Source organism: Rana temporaria, unplaced genomic scaffold (assembly GCF_905171775.1).
Source record: "Rana temporaria unplaced genomic scaffold, aRanTem1.1, whole genome shotgun sequence".
Lineage (NCBI taxonomy): Eukaryota > Metazoa > Chordata > Amphibia > Anura > Ranidae > Rana > Rana temporaria.
The window spans coordinates 65,645-85,000 of record NW_024404544.1 but is presented as its reverse complement, the minus strand read 5'-3'; the positions used below and the strand labels follow the sequence as shown (position 1 = coordinate 85,000).

At 51.2% G+C, this 19,356-nt stretch overlaps 1 protein-coding gene across 1 annotated transcript in view; it reads left to right on the top strand.

Moving 5' to 3' along the window:
• Nucleotides 1-19,356, top strand: part of USH1C (USH1 protein network component harmonin) — a gene marked incomplete at its 5' end in the record, with an annotated part of 71,457 nt that overhangs the window by 11,444 nt on the left and 40,657 nt on the right. Inside the window, one exon of the mRNA XM_040334641.1 lies at nucleotides 2,648-2,704. Coding sequence (XP_040190575.1) covers nucleotides 2,648-2,704 — 57 coding nt within the window. The remainder of the gene's footprint in view (nucleotides 1-2,647; nucleotides 2,705-19,356) is intronic.

Here is a 19,356-nt window from a genome sequence, read left to right as displayed (position 1 = left end):
AAGTGTGCTGGGAGGGGATAGGGGCGGGGCTGGGTGTGTGTTGGGTGGGTAGGTGTATGTTGGGAGGGGATAGGGGCGGGGCTGGGTGTGTGTTGGGTGGGTAGGCGTATGTTGGGAGGGGATAGGGGCGGGGCTGGGTGCATGCTGGGAGGGGATAGGGGCGGGGCTGGGTGCGTGTTGGGTGGGTAGACGTATGTTGGGAGGAGATAGGGGCGGGGCTGGGTGCGTGTTGGGTGGGTAGGCGTATGTTGGGAGTGGATAGGGGCGGGGCTGGGTGTGTGTTGGGCGGGTAGGCGTATGCTGGGAGGGGATAGGGGCGGGGCTGAGTGCGTGTTGGGAGGTGATAGGGGCGGGGCTGGGTGCGTGTTGGGTGGGTAGGCGTATGTTGGGAGGGGATAGGGGCGGGGCTGTGTGCGTGTTGGGTGGGTAGGAGTATGCTGGGAGGGAATAGGGGCGGGGCTGTGTGCGTGTTGGGCGGGTAGGTGTATGCTGGGAGGGGATAGGGGCGGGCTGGGTGCGTGTTGGGTGGGTAGGCGTATGTTGGGAGGGGATAGGGGCGGGGCTGTGTGCGTGTTGGGCGGGTAGACGTATGCTGGGAGGGGATAGGGGCGGGCTGGGTGCGTGTTGGGTGGGTAGGCGTATGCTGGGAGGGGATAGGGGCGGGCTGGGTGCGTGTTGGGTGGGTAGACGTATGCTGGGAGGGGATAGGGGCGGGGCTGTGTGCGTGTTGGGTGGGTAGGCGTATGTTGGGAGGGGATAGGGGCGGGGCTGGGTGCGTGTTGGGTGGGTAGGCGTATGTTGGGAGGGGATAGGGGCGGGGCTGGGTGCGTGTTGGGTGGGTAGGCGTATGCTGGGAGGGGATAGGGGCGGGCTGGGTGCGTGTTGGGAGGTGATAGGGGCGGGGCTGGGTGCGTGTTGGGTGGGTAGGCGTATGTTGGGAGGGGATAGGGGCGGGGCTGTGTGCGTGTTGGGTGGGTAGGAGTATGCTGGGAGGGAATAGGGGCGGGGCTGTGTGCGTGTTGGGCGGGTAGGTGTATGCTGGGAGGGGATAGGGGCGGGCTGGGTGCGTGTTGGGTGGGTAGGCGTATGTTGGGAGGGGATAGGGGCGGGGCTGTGTGCGTGTTGGGCGGGTAGACGTATGCTGGGAGGGGATAGGGGCGGGCTGGGTGCGTGTTGGGTGGGTAGGCGTATGCTGGGAGGGGATAGGGGCGGGCTGGGTGCGTGTTGGGTGGGTAGACGTATGCTGGGAGGGGATAGGGGCGGGGCTGTGTGCGTGTTGGGTGGGTAGGCGTATGTTGGGAGGGGATAGGGGCGGGGCTGGGTGCGTGTTGGGTGGGTAGGCGTATGTTGGGAGGGGATAGGGGCGGGGCTGGGTGCGTGTTGGGTGGGTAGGCGTATGCTGGGAGGGGATAGGGGCGGGCTGGGTGCGTGTTGGGTGGGTAGGCGTATGTTGGGAGGGGATAGGGGCGGGGCTGGGTGCGTGTTGGGTGGGTAGGCGTATGCTGGGAGGGGATAGGGGCGGGCTGGGTGCGTGTTGGGTGGGTAGGCGTATGTTGGGAGGGGATAGGGGCGGGGCTGGGTGCGTGTTGGGTGGGTAGGCGTATGCTGGGAGGGGATAGGGGCGGGCTGGGTGCGTGTTGGGTGGGTAGGCGTATGTTGGGAGGGGATAGGGGCGGGGCTGTGTGCGTGTTGGGCGGGTAGGTGTATGCTGGGAGGGGATAGGGGCGGGCTGGGTGCGTGTTGGGTGGGTAGGCGTATGTTGGGAGGGGATAGGGGCGGGGCTGGGTGCGTGTTGGGTGGGTAGGCGTATGCTGGGAGGGGATAGGGGCGGGGCTGTGTGCGTGTTGGGCGGGTAGACGTATGTTGGGAGGGGATAGGGGCGGGGCTGAGTGTGTGTTGGGTGGGTAGGCGTATGCTGGGAGGGGATAGGGGTGGGGCTGAGTGCATGCTGGGAGGGGATAGGGCGGGGCTGAGTGCATGCTGGGAGGGGATAGGGGCGGGGTTGGGAGGGAGGAGGATGCTGGGAGGGGATAGGGGCGGGGTTGGGAGGGAGGAGGATGCTGGGAGGGGATAGGGGCGGGGTTGGGAGGGAGGAGGATGCTGGGAGGGGATAGGGGCGGGGCTGAGTGCATGCTGGGAGGGGATAGGGGCGGGGTTGGGAGGGAGGAGGATGCTGGGAGGGGATAGGGGCGGGGCTGAGTGCATGCTGGGAGGGGATAGGGGCGGGGTTGGGAGGGAGGAGGATGCTGGGAGGGGATAGGGGCGGGGTTGGGAGGGAGGAGGATGCTGGGAGGGGATAGGGGCGGGGTTGGGAGGGAGGAGGATGCTGGGAGGGGATAGGGGCGGGGCTGAGTGCATGCTGGGAGGGGATAGGGGCGGGGTTGGGAGGGAGGAGGATGCTGGGAGGGGATAGGGGCGGGGTTGGGAGGGAGGAGGATGCTGGGAGGGGATAGGGGCGGGGTTGGGAGGGAGGAGGATGCTGGGAGGGGATAGGGGTGGGGCTGTGTGCGTGTTGGGTGGGTAGGGGCGGGGCTGGGAGGGGATAGGGGCGGGGCTGGGAGGGAGGAGGATGACACTGGATATTTGGGTGTATTTGGGGGATTTTCTGTCCATGGATATGATATTTTCACCTCCTGTGTGATTTCAGGCTGTACAAGTATTGAAGGGGAGCCGGAGCCTGACACTAACAATTGTGACTGGAGCGGTGAGTATCTCCACCCCCCGGAGAAGGGAGGACACATATGGGGCAGAAAGCTTCATGCTTGTGATTGGTTGGATCGGACGGCCTTTTCCGGTTGGCTCGGGTGTGTCAGGGGTGACCTTTGGGTCCTCTGTTATATGCGGTCGCAATCGATCCCTTCATCAGGAGCTAAGAGGGCGGGCCGTAGGGCGGAGTGCCTCCTCTGAGGGGCGTGGCCTATGCTGATGACGTGTCTGTTTTCATCTCTGGGACAGAGGAGGTGGAGGAGGGGGTCTCGGTGGTGGAGAGGGGGGTCTTGGCGATGGAGCGGTAGAGAGGGGGTCTCGGCGATGGAGCGGTGGAGAGGGGGTCTCGGCGATGGAGCGGTGGAGAGGGGGGTCTCGGCGATGGAGCGGTAGAGAGGGGGTCTCGGCGATGGAGCGGTAGAGAGGGGGTCTCGGCGATGGAGCGGTAGAGAGGGGGTCTCGGCGATGGAGCGGTAGAGAGGGGGTCTCAGCGATGGAGCGGTAGAGAGGGGGTCTCGGCGATGGAGCGGTAGAGAGGGGGTCTCGGCGATGGAGCGGTAGAGAGGGGGTCTCGGCGATGGAGCGGTAGAGAGGGGGTCTCGGCGATGGAGCGGTGGAGAGGGGGGTCTCGGCGATGGAGCGGTGGAGAGGGGGGTCTCGGTGATGGAGCGGTAGAGAGGGGGTCTCGGCGGTGGAGAGGGGGGTCTTGGTGATGGAGCGGTAGAGAGGGGGTCTCGGCGATGGAGCGGTAGAGAGGGGGTCTCGGCGATGGAGCGGTGGAGAGGGGGGTCTCGGTGATGGAGCGGTAGAGAGGGGGTCTCGGTGATGGAGCGGTAGAGAGGGGGTCTCGGTGATGGAGCGGTGGAGAGGGGGGTCTCGGTGATGGAGCGGTAGAGAGGGGGTCTCGGTGATGGAGCGGTAGAGAGGGGGTCTCGGCGGTGGAGAGGGGGTCTCGGTGATGGAGCGGTAGAGAGGGGGTCTCGGCGATGGAGCGGTGGAGAGGGGGGTCTCGGCGATGGAGCGGTAGAGAGGGGGTCTCGGTGATGGAGCGGTAGAGAGGGGGTCTCGGCGGTGGAGAGGGGGTCTCGGTGATGGAGCGGTAGAGAGGGGGTCTCGGCGATGGAGCGGTGGAGAGGGGGGTCTCGGTGATGGAGCGGTAGAGAGGGGGTCTCGGTGATGGAGCGGTAGAGAGGGGGTCTCGGCGGTGGAGAGGGGGGTCTTGGTGATGGAGCGGTAGAGAGGGGGTCTCGGCGATGGAGCGGTAGAGAGGGGGTCTCGGCGATGGAGCGGTGGAGAGGGGGGTCTCGGTGATGGAGCGGTAGAGAGGGGGTCTCGGTGATGGAGCGGTAGAGAGGGGGTCTCGGCGGTGGAGAGGGGGTCTCGGCGATGGAGCGGTAGAGAGGGGGTCTCGGCGATGGAGCGGTAGAGAGGGGGTCTCGGCGATGGAGCGGTAGAGAGGGGGTCTCGGCGATGGAGCGGTAGAGAGGGGGTCTCGTGATGGAGCGGTAGAGAGGGGGTGATGGAGCGGTATCAGATTTGGTCCCGGAGATCACGGTCTTGCACATTTGGGAAAGCGGCTACGAGATGCCCCCTGGAAGGATTGGAAACTCTCTTAGAGAAAGGATTGACCTGATCCGGTATTTCTTGTCTGTGATTTGCCGGTGTCTCTCTATGTGAAGATCTACAACGGTTTCTTCCGGCTGTTATTGAGGTTCAGTATGTTCCCCCATAAGCGCCGCTTCCCACTGGTGTGATGCCCGAGATTGCATGTGATTCGCACCGCAGTGCAAATCGCATGCAATGTCTGTGCGATTTCAGCCATACAGGGAGTATACAACAGGGAGTATACAACAGGGAGTATACAACAGGGAGTATACAACAGGGAGTATACAACAGGGAGTATACAACAGGGAGAATACAGGGAGAATACAACAGGGAGAATACAGGGAGTATACAGATAGTATACAGGGAGTATACAACAGGGAGTATACAACAGGGAGTATACAGATAGTATACAGGGAGTATACAACAGGGAGTATACAACAGGGAGTATACAGATAGTATACAGGGAGTATACAACAGGGAGTATACAGATAGTATACAGGGAGTATACAACAGGGAGAATACAGGGAGAATACAGGGAGAATACAGGGAGAATACAGGGAGAATACAGGGAGAATACAGGGAGTATACAGGGAGTATACAGGGAGTATACAGGGAGTATACAACAGGGAGTATACAGGGAGAATACAGGGAGTATACAGGGAGTATACAGGGAGAATACAGGGAGTATACAGGGAGTATAGAGATGGAATACAGGGAGAATACAGGGAGTATACAGGGAGTATACAGATGGAATACAGGGAGAATACAGGGAGTATACAGGGAGTATACAGATGGAATACAGGGAGTATACAGGGAGAATACAGGGAGTATACAGGGAGTATAGAGATGGAATACAGGGAGAATACAGGGAGTATACAGGGAGTATACAGATGGAATACAGGGAGAATACAGGGAGTATACAGATGGAATACAGGGAGAATACAGGGAGTATACAGATGGAATACAGGGAGAATACAGGGAGTATACAGATGGAATACAGGGAGTATACAGATGGAATACAGGGAGAATACAGGGAGTATACAGATGGAATACAGGGAGAATACAGGGAGTATACAGATGGAATACAGGGAGTATACAGATGGAATACAGGGAGAATACAGGGAGTATACAGATGGAATACAGGGAGAATACAGGGAGTATACAGATAGTATACAACAGGGAGTATACAGATAGTATACAGGGAGTATACAGATAGTATACAGGGAGTATACAACAGGGAGTATACAACAGGGAGTATACAACAGGGAGTATACAACAGGGAGAATACAGGGAGAATACAGGGAGTATACAGATAGTATACAGGGAGTATACAACAGGGAGTATACAGATAGTATACAGGGAGAATACAACAGGGAGTATACAGATAGTATACAGGGAGTATACAACAGGGAGTATACAACAGGGAGTATACAGATAGTATACAGGGAGTATACAACAGGGAGTATACAGATAGTATACAGGGAGTATACAACAGGGAGTATACAACAGGGAGAATACAGGGAGAATACAGGGAGTATACAGGGAGTATACAGATAGTATACAGGGAGTATACAACAGGGAGTATACAGATAGTATACAGGGAGAATACAGGGAGTATACAGGGAGAATACAGGGAGTATACAGGGAGTATACAGATGGAATACAGGGAGAATACAGGGAGTATACAGGGAGTATACAGATGGAATACAGGGAGAATACAGGGAGTATACAGGGAGTATACAGGGAGAATACAGGGAGTATACAGGGAGTATAGAGATGGAATACAGGGAGAATACAGGGAGTATACAGGGAGTATACAGATGGAATACAGGGAGAATACAGGGAGTATACAGATGGAATACAGGGAGAATACAGGGAGTATACAGATGGAATACAGGGAGAATACAGGGAGTATACAGATGGAATACAGGGAGAATACAGGGAGTATACAGATGGAATACAGGGAGAATACAGGGAGTATACAGATGGAATACAGGGAGAATACAGGGAGTATACAGATGGAATACAGATAGAATACAGGGAGTATACAGGGAGTATAGAGATGGAATACAGGGAGTATACAGGGAGTATACAGATGGAATACAGGGAGAATACAGGGAGAATACAGGGAGTATACAGATAGTATACAGGGAGTATACAACAGGGAGTATACAGATAGTATACAGGGAGAATACAACAGGGAGTATACAGATAGTATACAGGGAGTATACAACAGGGAGTATACAACAGGGAGTATACAGATAGTATACAGGGAGTATACAACAGGGAGTATACAGATAGTATACAGGGAGTATACAACAGGGAGTATACAACAGGGAGAATACAGGGAGAATACAGGGAGAATACAGGGAGAATACAGGGAGTATACAGGGAGTATACAGATAGTATACAGGGAGTATACAACAGGGAGTATACAGGGAGAATACAGGGAGTATACAGGGAGAATACAGGGAGTATACAGGGAGTATAGAGATGGAATACAGGGAGAATAAAGGGAGTATACAGGGAGTATACAGATGGAATACAGTGAGAATACAGGGAGTATACAGGGAGTATACAGATGGAATACAGGGAGAATACAGGGAGTATACAGGGAGTATACAGGGAGAATACAGGGAGTATACAGGGAGTATAGAGATGGAATACAGGGAGAATACAGGGAGTATACAGGGAGTATACAGATGGAATACAGGGAGAATACAGGGAGTATACAGATGGAATACAGGGAGAATACAGGGAGTATACAGATGGAATACAGGGAGAATACAGGGAGTATACAGATGGAATACAGGGAGAATACAGGGAGTATACAGATGGAATACAGGGAGAATACAGGGAGTATACAGATGGAATACAGGGAGAATACAGGGAGTATACAGATGGAATACAGATAGAATACAGGGAGTATACAGGGAGTATAGAGATGGAATACAGGGAGAATACAGGGAGTATACAGGGAGTATACAGATGGAATACAGGGAGAATACAGGGAGTATACAGATGGAATACAGGGAGAATACAGGGAGTATACAGATGGAATACAGGGAGAATACAGGGAGTATACAGATGGAATACAGGGAGAATACAGGGAGTATACAGATGGAATACAGGGAGAATACAGGGAGTATACAGATGGAATACAGATAGAATACAGGGAGTATACAGGGAGTATAGAGATGGAATACAGGGAGAATACAGGGAGTATACAGGGAGTATACAGATGGAATACAGGGAGAATACAGGGAGTATACAGATAGTATACAGGGAGAATACAGATAGAATACAGGGAGTATACAGATAGTATACAGGGAGAATACAGATAGAATACAGGGAGTATACAGATAGTATACAGGGAGAATACAGATAGTATACAGGGAGAATACAGGGAGTATACAGGGAGAATACAGATAGAATACAGGGAGTATACAGGGAGAATACAGGGAGTATACAGGGAGAATACAGGGAGTATACAGGGAGAATACAGGGAGTATACAGGGAGTATAGAGATGGAATACAGGGAGAATACAGGGAGTATACAGGGAGTATACAGATGGAATACAGGGAGAATACAGGGAGTATACAGATAGTATACAGGGAGAATACAGATAGAATACAGGGAGTATACAGATAGTATACAGGGAGAATACAGGGAGTATACAGGGAGTATACAGATAGTATACAGGGAGAATACAGATAGAATACAGGGAGTATACAGAGAGAATACAGGGAGAATACAGGGAGTATACAGATGGAATACAGGGAGAATACAGGGAGTATACAGGGAGAATACAGGGAGTATACAGATGGAATACAGGGAGAATACAGGGAGTATACAGATAGTATACAGGGAGAATACAGGGAGTATACAGGGAGTATACAGATAGTATACAGGGAGTATACAGGGAGTATACAGGGAGAATACAGGGAGAATACAGGGAGTATACAGGGAGTATAGAGATGGAATACAGGGAGTATACAGATGGAATACAGGGAGAATACAGGGAGTATACAGATGGAATACAGGGAGAATACAGGGAGTATACAGATGGAATACAGGGAGTATACAGGGAGTATAGAGATGGAATACAGGGAGTATACAGGGAGTATACAGATGGAATACAGGGAGTATACAGATGGAATACAGGGAGAATACAGGGAGTATACAGATGGAATACAGGGAGAATACAGGGAGTATACAGATGGAATACAGGGAGAATACAGGGAGTATACAGATGGAATACAGGGAGAATACAGGGAGTATACAGATGGAATACAGGGAGAATACAGGGAGTATACAGATGGAATACAGATAGAATACAGGGAGTATACAGGGAGTATAGAGATGGAATACAGGGAGTATACAGGGAGTATACAGATGGAATACAGGGAGAATACAGGGAGAATACAGGGAGTATACAGATAGTATACAGGGAGTATACAACAGGGAGTATACAGATAGTATACAGGGAGAATACAACAGGGAGTATACAGATAGTATACAGGGAGTATACAACAGGGAGTATACAACAGGGAGTATACAGATAGTATACAGGGAGTATACAACAGGGAGTATACAGATAGTATACAGGGAGTATACAACAGGGAGTATACAACAGGGAGAATACAGGGAGAATACAGGGAGAATACAGGGAGAATACAGGGAGTATACAGGGAGTATACAGATAGTATACAGGGAGTATACAACAGGGAGTATACAGGGAGAATACAGGGAGTATACAGGGAGAATACAGGGAGTATACAGGGAGTATAGAGATGGAATACAGGGAGAATAAAGGGAGTATACAGGGAGTATACAGATGGAATACAGTGAGAATACAGGGAGTATACAGGGAGTATACAGATGGAATACAGGGAGAATACAGGGAGTATACAGGGAGTATACAGGGAGAATACAGGGAGTATACAGGGAGTATAGAGATGGAATACAGGGAGAATACAGGGAGTATACAGGGAGTATACAGATGGAATACAGGGAGAATACAGGGAGTATACAGATGGAATACAGGGAGAATACAGGGAGTATACAGATGGAATACAGGGAGAATACAGGGAGTATACAGATGGAATACAGGGAGAATACAGGGAGTATACAGATGGAATACAGGGAGAATACAGGGAGTATACAGATGGAATACAGGGAGAATACAGGGAGTATACAGATGGAATACAGATAGAATACAGGGAGTATACAGGGAGTATAGAGATGGAATACAGGGAGAATACAGGGAGTATACAGGGAGTATACAGATGGAATACAGGGAGAATACAGGGAGTATACAGATGGAATACAGGGAGAATACAGGGAGTATACAGATGGAATACAGGGAGAATACAGGGAGTATACAGATGGAATACAGGGAGAATACAGGGAGTATACAGATGGAATACAGGGAGAATACAGGGAGTATACAGATGGAATACAGATAGAATACAGGGAGTATACAGGGAGTATAGAGATGGAATACAGGGAGAATACAGGGAGTATACAGGGAGTATACAGATGGAATACAGGGAGAATACAGGGAGTATACAGATAGTATACAGGGAGAATACAGATAGAATACAGGGAGTATACAGATAGTATACAGGGAGAATACAGATAGAATACAGGGAGTATACAGATAGTATACAGGGAGAATACAGATAGTATACAGGGAGAATACAGGGAGTATACAGGGAGAATACAGATAGAATACAGGGAGTATACAGGGAGAATACAGGGAGTATACAGGGAGAATACAGGGAGTATACAGGGAGAATACAGGGAGTATACAGGGAGTATAGAGATGGAATACAGGGAGAATACAGGGAGTATACAGGGAGTATACAGATGGAATACAGGGAGAATACAGGGAGTATACAGATAGTATACAGGGAGAATACAGATAGAATACAGGGAGTATACAGATAGTATACAGGGAGAATACAGGGAGTATACAGGGAGTATACAGATAGTATACAGGGAGAATACAGATAGAATACAGGGAGTATACAGAGAGAATACAGGGAGAATACAGGGAGTATACAGATGGAATACAGGGAGAATACAGGGAGTATACAGGGAGAATACAGGGAGTATACAGATGGAATACAGGGAGAATACAGGGAGTATACAGATAGTATACAGGGAGAATACAGGGAGTATACAGGGAGTATACAGATAGTATACAGGGAGTATACAGGGAGTATACAGGGAGAATACAGGGAGAATACAGGGAGTATACAGGGAGTATAGAGATGGAATACAGGGAGTATACAGATGGAATACAGGGAGAATACAGGGAGTATACAGATGGAATACAGGGAGAATACAGGGAGTATACAGATGGAATACAGGGAGTATACAGGGAGTATAGAGATGGAATACAGGGAGTATACAGGGAGTATACAGATGGAATACAGGGAGTATACAGATGGAATACAGGGAGAATACAGGGAGAATACAGATAGTATACAGGGAGAATACAGATAGAATACAGGGAGTAGGGCTGAATTTGCATAATATTCGGACCACGTTCACACCGGACCCTTTTTTTGCTCCGCAGCAGAATTGGATTGTATTGGTATTCACACCCATGCAATCCGATTCCTGTCATCGCACTGCGATATACAAACTGATTTGGGGGTGTCCATTCACTTTTAATTCACCTACCTTCCCAGGGGGGTGAGTGGCCATGGTATTGTTTTCTCTGATGTTTTTGGTAACATGCTGGCAGAGGCACCGCCTGGGTGGGTCGGTATTTTCAGTCCTTTTTTTCTGAGAAGCTGGGAGAATGGTGGGCCAGTGAAGAGCCTGAGGGTCCGACATGGTGAGCTCCCGGCTTATGTTGCTTGGTGACGGCGGAGGAAATGAAGTCTCTTCCTAGGAAGACGCTGGAGAGGAAGGTTGTTGAATCTGCCTTTAGCGAGCCACTGGCCTTGAGGGATTGCCCAGGCCCTGTTACGAGGGGGGGTCTGTGTTTAATCAATTTAGAGAGAATGCCTTTAAAAAAAATTGGGATTAAAGGGATTTGTTCAGCTCTTTCCATGGCAGACTCTATGTGAAGGGCAACCTAAAGCATCGCTCTGTGGAGACGACAATGGACCACTTCTTGCCTCAGTGTCCCTTCAATATAGAAGCGGGTGGGCGGGGCTCTGGGTATCCCTTTCCTGCTTGAGTTATGCGGATTGGTCATACGGGGCCTCTGAGACTCATCAGGATTTTGATTTTGAGACACCTTTTCTAGTTAGTTTAGGAGTCGGTTTCTTCACATGGAATGATCGGTGTCGGGTTTCCATTCCTTCCTGTGGAGGGGGTGGGGCACGACATTCTGGGTGAGGTTGGGAAGATTCGGGGGTCTTGAGAGGGACAGGCGGGGGCCGGGGGCCCTGGACAAAGGTGTGGAGGAATGTCAGGTCCCTGTGGCTGCTGTCTGTCAGTCTCGGGGGGTGCGGCTCTTTCTGTCCTTTTACCTCCCCCTCCCCCCCTAGATTTTTATAAAATGGGATTATTGAAAAAAGGCCGCATGCATGGGTTACCTGTGTGATCGTTTCCGAGGGGTGTGGTTAGGTGGGGGAGGGGCTTGATGATTGTAATATGAAAATGTGTCTCGGTTTCTAGATTTCGATTTTTTTTTCTTTTTTTTATATATATTCTGTTTATAGGTAAATATGTTTCTATTAACCACTTAAGACCCGGACCATTTAGCTGGCCAAAGACCAGAGCCCTTTTTGCGATTCGGCGCTGCGTCGCTTTAACTGACAATTGCGCGCTCGTGCGACGTGGCTCCCAAACAAAGTTGGCGCCCCTTTTCCCCCACAAATAGAGATTTCTTTTGGTGGTATTTGATCTCCTCGGCGGTTTTTATTTTTTGTGCAACAAATAAAAATAGAGCGACAATTCTGAAAATAAAAACGATATCTTTTGCTGTAATAAATATATATAAAAAAATATATAAAAAAAATGTTTTTCCCTCAGTTTAGGCCGATTCTTCTACCTATTTTTGGCAAAAAAAATTGCAATAAGCGTTTATTATTATTTTTTTTACAAGTAATGGCGGCGATCTGTGATTTTATTTATTTTTTATCGTGACTGTGACATTACGGCGACACATCCGACACTTTTTTTGGGACCATTGACATTTATACAGCGATCGGTGCTATAAAAATGCACTGATTACTGTATAAATGTGATTGGCAGGGAAGGGGTTAACCAGTAGGGGACGCTGAAGGGGTTAAGTGTGTCTTAGGGAGTGCTTCTAACTGTGTGGGGGGGGGGCTATGTGAAGCATGTAATTCTCCCTGCTTGTTTTAGAGATATTGTGTGTGTTAGAGGTAAAAAGGGTTCATGTGTTACAGGCTGATTGATATGTTAATGACCCTTCCTCAGCCAGCTCCCTAGTTCAAATGGTAATTGATTTATTGTGTGTGGGAAGGAGACCGGCCTTACTGTTTACAATGATTAGATAAGTGGCTCATGTTAATTATTCTGATTGCTTCATTGTGGTCAGGCTGTTACACCTAGTAATTAACTCCGCTGATGTCCTTATCTAAAGAAAATGTGTTTTCAGGTCGGCTCCGAATTATCTGGCTATATTCTGTATGAGAACTCCAGAGTGGGTGAAAAGGGGGTGGAGCTCCCATTGTTCCTTGATTAAGGATTTAGCTTGTAAAACTGTATTTATAACCAGCAGCAAGCTGCCAATAAATCAGTCTTGGTTCCAGCATCCAGTCTTGACTCATGTGTGGGGGATCCTGTGATGTTCTTGTATGGAGAGGAGGGAATGCTTGACGGGGATATCATACCGATACCGTCACAATTGGTTGGTAGCAGCGGGATTTTCCCTTCTACTCCCCTTCACACCCGGATTCCAAGCCGACACTGGAAGAACTACTGTAAGTTCGTGGAAGGATTGCTAGCAACAAAACCAAGCGGGTCATCATAGCAGAATCAATGGAGCTAGACCAGGAGGACGGGATTGCAGCAACGCCAGCAGTACAAGAGATGGAGACACCAGTGATTCAGGAGGAGGAATCGCCAGCCAACAAGCTAATGAGAGAGAAGCTAGCGTGGTTCGGCCCGAACCCAATGCCGGATGTGGTGCTGAAAGTGATGGACCTGTTAGTAAACGCAGAGCTACAGAAGGCTAAACAAATAAGAGACGCAGAGCTACAGGAGGCTAAACAAATAAGGGACGCAGAACTACAGGAGGCTGAACAAATAAGAGACGCAGAGCTACAGAAGGATAAACAAATAAGAGACGCAGAGCTACAGTTAAAACTGGCAGCAGTCCAACAAGCAGCCGCACCTTCTCCGAACAGTGAGTACAGCACAGCAGACACAAGGAAGATTCCGTTTAGCGCTTTTAAAGCTTTTGATGAAAAGGACTGTGAGATTGATAACTACCTGGCGGATTTTGAGCGACAATGTAACCTGCACCGAATAGCTAGAGGAGACTGGGTTGCAATATTGTCAGGCAAACTGTCAGGCAAAGCTTCTGATGCTTTCCGGACCGTGCCAGATCAGGATATCCATAGCTACGCCAGGGTTAAAGAAGCGCTCCTGGCTCGTTATGCAGTAACCCCAGAGTCCCACCGACAGAAGTTCAGGGACTCACACAAAACCACGAAAGACTCTTACGCGGAGTGGGCATGCCAGTTATCCCTGTCGGCCTCTAACTGGGTTAACAGCAGCCAGGCCACCACCGCAGAGGACATTTTGCAACTAATGCTCCTGGAGCAATTTTACAATCACATCCAGACGGACGTCAAAGATTGGGTGAGAGATCGCAGGCCCATGACTCTACCAGAGGCCGCGAAGTTGGCAGATGAATATGCGGATACTCGCAAGACAAACCAGGTCACACCACGGGTACAACCTCCACGACCAACGGCGCCCTCACACCCACCAGCCGCTAGATACCAACCGCCTAACAGACCGATGACATCGAGCCCTCGCTATCCACGCCAGGAGGACAACGAACAACGCTGCTTCCGGTGCAAACAGCTCGGTCACTTCAAGCAGAATTGCCCCATGAGTGACAACACCAGGTCAAATTGGTCTCAACATGGGTACCGCCCACCAGCAGCAGCCCATTGTGTAGACTCGGCTTGGGATCCCCAGGAGCTGGGTCAGGAAGAACCATTGGGCACCCCTTACGAAGCCCTCATGGTACAATCTGTTATTACGGACAACAGGGAACACCATTGTCAGCTGGTCATGGGCGACAGCCATGAGCCGGAGGGGCCTTGGAGGGAGCTGGGCAGAAAGAGGCACCGCCAGCTACCCTCCAAGAAGAAGAGGTCCTGGAAGTCATATAACCAGCGGACCTGGGAGGAGAAGAAGCGACTGGAGGAGAGGGGATCGCAGCGGGCGCCCCAGATGCGGGCCGAGATGTTCGCCAAGGGCCCACCGGTGGCCCCTTACACCACCACCCAGTTCCTGATGATGAAGGACCACGTGGAGAGCCTGCAGGACATGAGCAAGCAGGATCTGATCCGTGAGTACATAGAGCTGGAGGAGTGCATAAGCCGCATGGAGGAGGAGAACAACCACCTGAGGTCACAGCGGGCTGACCCCCCCAGGCTCCATGAACTGGAGATGGAGCTGGAGAAGCTCAAAGAGGAGAACCGGCGGCTGCGGAGGGAGCAGGGGGTGGCTGACCTTATGGGGCTCTGAGTCCCCTCCCCCCGGACTCTGAGCACCAGTGCTACAGCATTTCAACAAATATAACTTTTTCTTTTTATGAATCTCCTGTGACTGTCACTTCAGAGCCCTAACCTGCCCCTCCCATAGCGGGACACCTAGATGGCGGTGCACGGACCCATTCGCTGTCTTCACACTGACTTCTGGTGACTCTGCAGATCGCACAAAGACTTGGGGACTGACCGGCGTGTGATCTGACGACCCGGTGGCATACCTGAGTCTGAAGCAGTTGCCAAGGGAGGTCAGTCACGCCAAACGGAGTTAACCTCGGACTAAAAGCTCTGAACCCGTCAACCCTACTGGACCAGGGAAGGTCCAACCGGGTTTGCCGGAGCAGGGAGAAAAAGGGGGGCCATTGTGAAGCATGTAATTCTCCCTGCTTGTTTTAGAGATATTGTGTGTGTTAGAGGTAAAAAGGGTTCATGTGTTACAGGCTGATTGATATGTTAATGACCCTTCCTCAGCCAGCTCCCTAGTTCAAATGGTAATTGATTTATTGTGTATGGGAAGGAGACCGGCCTTACTGTTTACAATGATTAGATAAGGGGCTCATGTTAATTATTCTGATTGCTTCATTGTGGTCAGGCTGTTACACCTAGTAATTAACTCCGCTGATGTCCTTATCTAAAGAAAATGTGTTTTCAGGTCGGCTCCGAATTATCTGGCTATATTCTGTATGAGAAACTCCAGAGTGGGTGAAAAGGGGGTGGAGCTCCCATTGTTCCTTGATTAAGGATTTAGCTTGTAAAACTGTATTTATAACCAGCAGCAAGCTGCCAATAAATCAGTCTTGGTTCCAGCATCCAGTCTTGACTCATGTGTGGGGGATCCTGTGATGTTCTTGTATGGAGAGGAGGGAATGCTTGACGGGGATATCATACCGATACCGTCACAGGCTACTTGTGACATGACACTGATCACTGTTCCCAATTACAGGGAGCTCTGATCAGTGTCCTGTTACTAGCCAGAACAGAGAAATGCCTTGTGATCACACTCACAGAGCTCGCGGCGCACGCGCGCCCACAATGCTGCGCATTAAAGAAGACGTACCTGTGTACCCAGCCGAGACATTCTGCGGACGTATATCATCAGGCACTGGTCAGCAAGGGGTTAAGTTTTATGTTTGTAAGGTTTATAATAAAAATTTACACTGGGATCGGACACACAAGGGATCGGCACGCGGGGGATCGGGCACACGAGGGATCGGCACGCGAGGGATTGGACAAACGAGGGATCGGCGCATGGGGATCGGGCAAACGAGGGATCGGACACACGAGGGATCGGACACACGAGGGATCGGCGTGTGGGGATTGGGCACACGAGGGATCGGGCACGCGGGGGATCGGACACACGAGGGATCGGCGCGTGGGGATCGGACACACGAGGGATCGGCACATGGGGATCGGACACACGAGGGATCGGGCACGCGTGGGGATCGGACACACGAGGGATCGGGCACGCGGGGGATCGGACACACGAGGGATCGGACACACGAGGGATCGGGCACGCGTGGGGATCGGGCACGCGTGGGGATCGGGCACGCGTGGGGATCGGACACACGAGGGATCGGGCACGCGTGGGGATCGGGCACGCGTGGGGATCGGGCACGCGTGGGGATCGGACACACGAGGGATCGGGCACGCGTGGGGATCGGACACACGAGGGATTGGCGCGTGGGGATCGGACACACGAGGGATCGGCGCGTGGGGATCGGGCACGCGGGGGATTGGGCGCACGCGGGGGATCGGGCGCACGAGGGATCGGCGTGTGGGGATTGGGCACACGAGGGATCGGGCACGTGGGGGATCGGACACACGAGGGATCGGCGTGTGGGGATCGGGCACACGAGGGTTCGGACACGCGGGGGATCGGGCACACGAGGGTTCGGACACACGGGGGTTCGGGCACACTGATGTCCTATGACGGGGCACGCGGGGAGCCCAGTGTGGGGTGAGTGGAAGACGTTTGGTTGGTGACGTGAACCTCGGAGGGAAATCTCTGACGCTCTCCAGCTGTCCTCGCTGTTTGGGAAGCGTTCTTTCTTCGGTTGCCATGGAAACCCGATAAGATAAAGTCTCGCTGAGGTCAGGAAACGCACGCAGGACACGTCTGGATCTCAGATCTGCTGCTTGTAGAGGAGACGTGTCATTGCCACCAATGTAATCTGTTCTTCACCACCTACCTCCTAATACCTACCTCAGAGTTGTCCTTGTGTCACCACCTACCTCCTAATACCTACCTCAGAGTTGTCCTTGTGTCCCTCCTAATACTTACCTCAGAGTTGTCCTTGTGTCACCACCTACCTCCTAATACCTACCTCAGAGTTGTCCTTGTGTCACCACCTACCTCCTAATACCTACCTCAGAGTTGTCCTTGTGTCCCTCCTAATACTTACCTCAGAGTTGTCCTTGTGTCACCCCCACCTCCTAATACTTACCTCAGAGTTGTCCTTGTGTCACCCCCACCTCCTAATACTTACCTCAGAGTTGTCCTTGTGTCACCCCTACCTCCTAATACCTACCTCAGAGTTGTCCTTGTGTCACCCCTACCTCCTAATACCTACCTCAGAGTTGCCCTTGTGTCACCCCTACCTCCTAATACCTACCTCAGAGTTGTCCTTGTGTCACCCCTACCTCCTAATACTTACCTCAGAGTTGTCCTTGTGTCACCACCTACCTCCTAATACCTACCTCAGAGTTGTCCTTGTGTCACCACCTACCTCCTAATACCTACCTCAGAGTTGTCCTTGTGTCACCCCTATCTCCTAATACCTACCTCAGAGTTGTCCTTGTGTCACCCCTACCTCCTAATACCTACCTCAGAGTTGTCCTTGTGTCACCCCTACCTCCTAATACTTACCTCAGAGTTGTCCTTGTGTCACCACCTACCTCCTAATACCTACCTCAGAGTTGTCCTTGTGTCACCACCTACCTCCTAATACCTACCTCAGAGTTGTCCTTGTGTCACCCCTATCTCCTAATACCTACCTCAGAGTTGTCCTTGTGTCACCCCTATCTCCTAATACCTACCTCAGAGTTGTCCTTGTGTCACCACCTACCTCCTAATACCTACCTCAGAGTTGTCCTTGTGTCCCTCCTAATACCTACCTCAGAGTTGTCCTTGTGTCACCCCTACCTCCTAATACCTACCTCAGAGTTGTCCTTGTGTCACCCCTACCTCCTAATACCTACCTCAGAGTTGTCCTTGTGTCACCCCTACCTCCTAATACCTACCTCAGAGTTGTCCTTGTGTCACCCCTACCTCCTAATACCTACCTCAGAGTTGTCCTTGTGTCACCACCTACCTCCTAATACCTACCTCAGAGTTGTCCTTGTGTCACCACCTACCTCCTAATACCTACCTCAGAGTTGTCCTTGTGTCACCCCTACCTCCTAATACCTACCTCAGAGTTGTCCTTGTGTCACCCCTACCTCCTAATACTTACCTCAGAGTTGTCCTTGTGTCACCACCTACCTCCTAATACCTACCTCAGAGTTGTCCTTGTGTCACCACCTACCTCCTAATACCTACCTCAGAGTTGTCCTTGTGTCACCCCTATCTCCTAATACCTACCTCAGAGTTGTCCTTGTGTCACCCCTACCTCCTAATACCTACCTCAGAGTTGTCCTTGTGTCACCACCTACCTCCTAATACCTACCTCAGAGTTGTCCTTGTGTCACCCCTACCTCCTAATACCTACCTCAGAGTTGTCCTCGTGTCACCCCTACCTCCTAATACTTACCTCAGAGTTGTCCTTGTGTCACCCCTACCTCCTAATACCTACCTCAGAGTTGTCCTTGTGTCACCTCTACCTCCTAATACTTACCTCAGAGTTGTCCTTGTGTCACCCCTACCTCCTAATACCTACCTCAGAGTTGTCCTTGTGTCACCCCTACCTCCTAATACCTACCTCAGAGTTGTCCTTGTGTCACCTCTACCTCCTAATACCTACCTCAGCATTGTCCTTGTGTCACCCCTACCTCCTAATACCTACCTCAGAGTTGTCCTTGTGTCACCACCTACCTCCTAATACTTACCTCAGAGTTGTCCTTGTGTCCCTCCTAATACCTACCTCAGAGTTGTCCTTGTGTCACCCCCACCTCCTAATACCTACCTCAGAGTTGTCCTTGTGTCCCTCCTAATACCTACCTCAGAGTTGTCCTTGTGTCCCTCCTAATACTTACCTCAGAGTTGTCCTTGTGTCACTCCTAATACCTACCTCAGAGTTGTCCTTGTGTCACCCCTACCTCCTAATACCTACCTCAGAGTTGTCCTTGTGTCACCCCCACCTCCTAATACTTACCTCAGAGTTGTCCTTG